This window comes from Cebus imitator, unplaced genomic scaffold, assembly GCF_001604975.1.
Source record: "Cebus imitator isolate Cc_AM_T3 unplaced genomic scaffold, Cebus_imitator-1.0 Scaffold717, whole genome shotgun sequence".
Taxonomy (NCBI): Eukaryota; Metazoa; Chordata; class Mammalia; order Primates; family Cebidae; genus Cebus; species Cebus imitator.
The window spans coordinates 338,430-344,635 of NW_016108032.1; the positions used below are offsets into that span (position 1 = coordinate 338,430).

At 34.8% G+C, this 6,206-nt stretch overlaps 1 protein-coding gene across 5 annotated transcripts in view; it reads left to right on the top strand.

Annotated features, from left to right (window-relative positions):
- MMS22L (MMS22 like, DNA repair protein) overlaps window positions 1–6,206 on the top strand; it is a 144,009-nt gene that overhangs the window by 49,661 nt on the left and 88,142 nt on the right. For all 5 annotated transcript variants that reach the window (XM_037735054.1, XM_037735052.1, XM_017518956.2 and 2 more), the window contains exons 13-14: window positions 1,175–1,401; window positions 3,571–4,080. In XM_037735054.1, coding sequence (XP_037590982.1) covers window positions 1,175–1,401; window positions 3,571–4,080 — 737 coding nt within the window. The remainder of the gene's footprint in view (window positions 1–1,174; window positions 1,402–3,570; window positions 4,081–6,206) is intronic.

A 6,206-nucleotide genomic window follows, 5' to 3' on the forward strand; every position in this document is an offset into this window, starting at 1 on the left:
AAAAAAAAAAAAAAAAAAAAAAAAAAAAAATGGTAATGGAAGATTTACAAGTAAATTATAAGTTTGGATTTGTGGATAATGGAGTTTATTAAAAATTAGAAAAAATACCCTTCCCTGAAGCATAATTTTAGGCTAGTTGGAGAAATGACTGATTCTAGTTCTGAGGCAGGATGTGTACAGGGTGAGTCTGGGGTGTCTGGTCATACCAGAAAGCAGGAAATATATCATAGTAAGCTAGAGTCATGTCAGAAGGACACAAGAGCCACCTTCAAGGAATGTCCATTACCCAAAGAATAGGAAAGTTTGAGCATAAGAAATAATTAAAACGTATCAAATATGCTTAAATCTCTGAGTTTATGCTTCCTTGTAAAAAGTTATTTTGAAAAAAAAAAAAAGCCTCATTCTGAAAACTGTAAATAAAAGAAAATACAAACTATATTTTAATCAAATTTCTGATGAGCTAATTAAGAAGGTATGATAGAATTAAAAGTCACCATTTTGTACATTTAATGAAATAATTCATCCTGAGCAATGATCATCAATGCTACTAAAACCGTTAAGTAAAAGGCTGGTGGGACCACTTAAATGGTTGGACTAGGCTGATAACCTGACCAATCTTAACATCACAAAGAGTCAGAACTTATGTGTCCTTTTACTAAATGCAATAGGAAGTACTCAGTACTACCAAATGAAAGATTCTTGCCAAAAAAGTCAACATGAATCTGACGAAACCTCTAGATATAGCCGCCAATTTACAGAAAAGACAGGATAAAAGATTAACACTAGAGCCATACAGGCAGCTAAATTTAGAACATGGGAACTTATATACAACAAATGACCTGATATTAAAAACAAGTGGTATAACAAAAACATTGGGAAACTTAAAGAGCCAAAAATTCCATGAATATCACTGAATGCAATGTATGGGTCTTCTTTCTATCCTAATTTGGACAACTCAACTGTTAAAAATATGTTTTAGGGGCCATCCCAAATCTGCACACCTCTTGATGCTCTGTACTTTCATGGAATTTTTATTTTAGGAGATCATGGTTATGTAATTTTTGTGATTAAGATGAGTCAGACTTTTGATGAACTACCTTACTGGGATTTGCAGCTTACCATTTTATTTGCTAAGAGGCTAATAATTGTTTTCTACTTTTTTTTTTTCTCTTAGAATAGTTCCTTCAGTATTTCTTGGCTTCCTTTTAAAGGCCTCAGTAATACCATGAAATCACCCTTGTCTATGCTTGAAATGGTGAAGACCTGCTGTTGTGATAAACAAGATCAGGACCTGTATAAATCCAGCAGTAGTTATACTATTTTTCTTTGCATTCTGGCAAAAGTTGTTAAAAAAGCAATGAAGAATAATGGCCCTCATCCTTGGAAACAAGTCAAAGGAAGGTATATGCAGTATTTCGTCATGAATGTGCACTGATATATTTAGAGAAGTATTACTACTTGTATTTTGTTACGTTTACTTAGGGTTAGAGTCTTAATTATAATGTTACTAGGTAATCCATTATATGCATTTTATTAAAAGTGATAGGAGCAAATATCTTCAAGTTGTACATTGGTAGGTAATATTTCAACATATAAAACTTTTGTGTTCTTTGAACCCAATAGTTCATAAGTGCTGTTTTTTTGTTTTTTACCAGAATATAGCAGAACCAGATAACTTTGGTCACATTAATCCATTGTTCTCTCTCTCTCTTTTGAGAGTTTTGTTTGTTCAATGAGTATACTTTTAATTTGTCTTTTTTCTACTTCCTTTGCCTATATTAGCCCTTTTCTTAGCCCTCTTTTGCAGTATACCACCATCTACCACTTGCTCAGCTTATTTATCGGGACCTCTCAGGGAAGAGAATACTAGGTAGGGACTTCCCAAGAATCACTTAATGAAATTCCTGTTTGAGTCCCACAGTGAGTAATTCTTATAAGGGTATGGTGTTATAGTTTGGATTTTTTATTTATTATATACTGTTTTAAATGGCAGCTTCTTTGTTAAATCTTCAAGAATCACGTGGCTCAAACAGTTTTTTCTTTTGCTGTATTTGGCAGTTTGTTTTTGAATCATAAGCAATTTATGGAAGACAGTACTCAGAACTTTATGGCTAAAAGAAGCCATTGGAATTTATTCAGTAACAAGTCTTTATTAGACACATACTATATGTCAAATGCTGGAGTGGGGATAGTAGTATAGAATACAAAGATAATTAAACAGATCTTTACTTTTAAAAATGTGTCAGCTTTTAAGTAGTTATTTATAAACATTTAACTGTCACGAGCATTACGCATTTCTATTCTGAATAAACCAGCTATAGACGTTACAAAACTTAAGGTCAGGTGTGGTGGGTCACACCTGTAATCCCAGCACTTTGGGAGGCTGAGGCAGGTGTATCCCTTGAGGTCAGGAGTTTGAGGCAAGCCTGGACAACACGGTGAAACTGTGTCTCTACTACAAAAAAAAAAAAAAAAAGCCAAGCATGGTGGTGTGTGCCTGTAATCCCAGCTACTTAGGAGGCTAGGGCAGGAGAATCACTTGAAATTGAGGAGGAGGCTGCAGTGAGCCAAAATCGTGCCACTGCACTCAAGAGTAGTGGCTCACCCCTGCAATCCCAGGACTTTGGGTGGCTGAGGCGGGTGGATCACCTGAGGTCAGGAGTTCAAAACCAGCCTGACCAACATGGTGAAACCCCGTTTCTACTAAAAATACAAAGCTGGGCATGGTGGGGCATGTCTGTAATCCCGGCTATTCCGGAGGCTAAGGCAGGAGAATCACTTGAACTTGGGAGGCGGAGGTTGCAGTGAGCCAAGATCGTGCCACTACACTCCAGCCTGGGCAACAAGAGCAAAACTCTTTCTCGAAAAAAATGAAACCTTAATCTGTAAGTAGGAATTTAGATGAATTTTTCCAATTCTAATCTCTTAATTGATGAAAGAAAAGTATGTCAACTATTAACTATATTAGTATCTATTGTATTAACTATTGGGTAAACAATTGTATTAAATAGTATTGATAGGAGAATTTTTAAATACTTAGTTCTTTGCAGATTGCTAAAAATAATTTTTCTAGTACCTTGCATTGTCTTAAGGTATAATTAAAACAAGAGCAAGTCTTTGTGAGGGGTGCAGGGAGAAAGAATTTAAGGAAAACTGTTACATAAAATTGTCCTGTTAAGATTTCTGTAAAAGTATATCAAATTGTACTTAAAAGATTATATATTCTTTCTTATTTACTAATAGAAATAAGAAAAGAAAGGTGATGAGGGACTTGAATATAAGAAAAAGCCATGTACTATATGAAAACATTTCTACTATCCTTTGGGGAAAACTATTGAATCCTTTGATTCCCTTACCCGTGATTTGCTGCATCACTGGGAAATTTCTAGGTAGGGCCATTATGTGAGTTTGTTTTCTAAGTAAAAAAAATGACAAGACAATATCAAAATAAAGAATTTGTTTAAAATGTAAAGTAATGAGACTGTCATGAGTATTGAACCAAATTTTCCTTTAAGAGATAGGTTTTTGTGAATGAAAAATTTTGTTAAAGCATTTTTTAATGTTTTACAGAATATATTCAAAATTCCATCAAAAAAGAATGGAAGAACTAACTGAAGTTGGTCTACAGAACTTTTTTAGCCTTTTTTTACTGTTAGCAGCTGTTGCAGAAGTAGAAGATGTAGCAAGCCATGTTTTAGATCTCCTGAATTTCCTCAAGCCTTCTTTTATAACATCTCAGAGAGCCCTCATTTGGAAAGGTCACATGGCCTTCCTCTTGATGTATGCCCAGAAAAATCTGGACATTGGTGTTTTGGCTGAGAAATTTTCATGTGCTTTCCGGGAGAAAGCAAAGGAATTCTTGGTGTCTAAGAATGAGGAAATGGTACAGAGACAGACTATGTGGACACTTCTTTCCATATACATTGACGGTGTTCAAGAAGTGTTTGAGACCAGCTATTGCTTGTATCCTTCCCATGAAAAACTGCTTAATGATGGATTTAGTATGCTTCTGCGAGCATGCCGAGAATCTGAACTTAGGACAGTATTGAGCTTTCTACAGGCTGTTCTGGCCAGAATCAGGTATGGTTTTCAGTTGTATGCCAATTTATGATTTCTTTTATATCATTACTTATATGGATTTTAAATTAAATTTATACACACACACACACCCCTACATGTATATTAAATACAAATGTAGAGGAAAGATTTAGTTTTATACTACATGGGCATAAATCAGTACAGACTGAGTATACCTTTGTACTAAATGCTATTATATGAAATGCTTGGGACAAGAAGTGTTTTGAATTTTGGGTTTATTTCGACTTTGGAATATTTGCATATACATAATGAGATATTTGGAGGAGGGGACCCGTGCATGAAACAAAGTTTTGACTGAAACCCATCCCATAAGGTCAGATATAATTTTCTATTTGTAGTATCATGTTGGCGCTCAAAAAGTTTTGGATTTTGGAGCATTTTGGAATTTGGATTTTCAAATTGTGCTGTTCAACCTGTAGTCTTCAAGCTGTTTTTCAAACAGTAGCTTTTCAAAAGAAAGCTTATGTGCAAACACAAGCTGCAGAACCAAACTCAAGAGCAGCTCTGGTGCAGTCTGAGAGCCATGCCTTCCTTTAGCCCTTCCTTCCCCTGCTACCTCTCAGAAAGGTGTATTGTTATTACCCGGAGATACATCACAGATATTCTGAGCAAGATCATGGGCTCATGTCTCAGGTGGCTTTTACTGAAGCATTTGTAATTTTGTGCTCATAAGTAAGTTTTGGCCACACTACATATACTCTTTTTAAAAAAGTGACTTTCTTTAAATTTTTGCAGCAAAGTCATAGCCTTAACTACATCAATTTCTTCCAAATAAATCAGTTTTCTCTGAAATTAACATAGACAGTTCTGTTAATAACCCACTAATAACCTATACAAAACTTCTGTTTTCAGATCCACTTAAATTATGCAGATATGTTAAATACACTCAGACACAAACTTGATGTTTTATATTTATTGACTTTATCCCCTTTTTACTTAGAGATTTTCCTTTGAAGCACATGTTCTTAAGAAGTTAAATACTACCACTCAGTGTAGTTACTCACTGTCACAGAAAATGATTATATTTGAAAAACTGTCCAAAGATAACAAATAGACTGCTTTCCTCCTCCTAATATCACATTATAAATGTTTCATCTGGTTTTCGGAGGTACTAAGCTTGGCAAGATTTCCAAATTTTGGAAATTTATACATTATTAAATTTATTTATATTACTAACTTACTTTTCTTTATTCTATGCTGTATTTTCATGGCAGATTTTATACTTCTTCCAAATGCCAGCTTTGTTTTATTTGTTCAGTTTTTAAATAAATGTTAAGAGATTCCCTGTGCTTCTTGGGAAAATTAGAAAGTTTTACATTTATAGTATCAGTTTTGGTTTGTCTCTATATATTTGTCTGAATATACAAAACAAGAAGGAAGAGGAGGGTGTTGGTCTAAGCCATCCTGGTGATGAAGAACTCTGGTCCCCAAAAGACTTCAGAGCGTAGGAATACGAAAGGAAGAAAGTCTATGGGCATCTTGAGAAGAGGCAGTCATGGGGAAAAAAGTGCTAGAGTCCATATATCTTTCTGCCTTTTCTGTTGAAGATGGATAAGTCCTTTTTAATTCTTTTTAAGTTATATTGTTTTTTGGTTTTTTTTCTCAGAGGTTCATACCCTGCAAGTACTCTAAATTTAGTGTGTTAATTAAAAATTTCTGGCAATCTTTTTTGGGTTTTGTTAAAATTATATTGTTTGTGTAATATATTATCATGGTAGAAATGTGGGAGAAAAGAGCTATAAAGTGACCAGTAAATCTCTGTCCTCAGCTTCACTTCTTCATTCTCTAGTTCTGTATTTCTCTACTGGGTGTGAATTTGTCCCCCAGGGAACATCTGGCAATGCCTGGAGACATTTTTGGTTGTCACAACTAGAGGAACACCACTGGTGAGGTCAGAAATGCTGCAAACACTCTGCAGTGCTCAGGACAGCTCCTACAAAAAAGAATTATCTGGCCCATCTTCAGCAGTGCTAAGGCTGAGATACATTGCTTTAGTTCTAATCCACAGAAATAAAATGGTTTCTACAGAACCTTCCAGATATCTCCCCTACTTACATATATACATACATACACACTCACACACACATATATATATATACACACACACA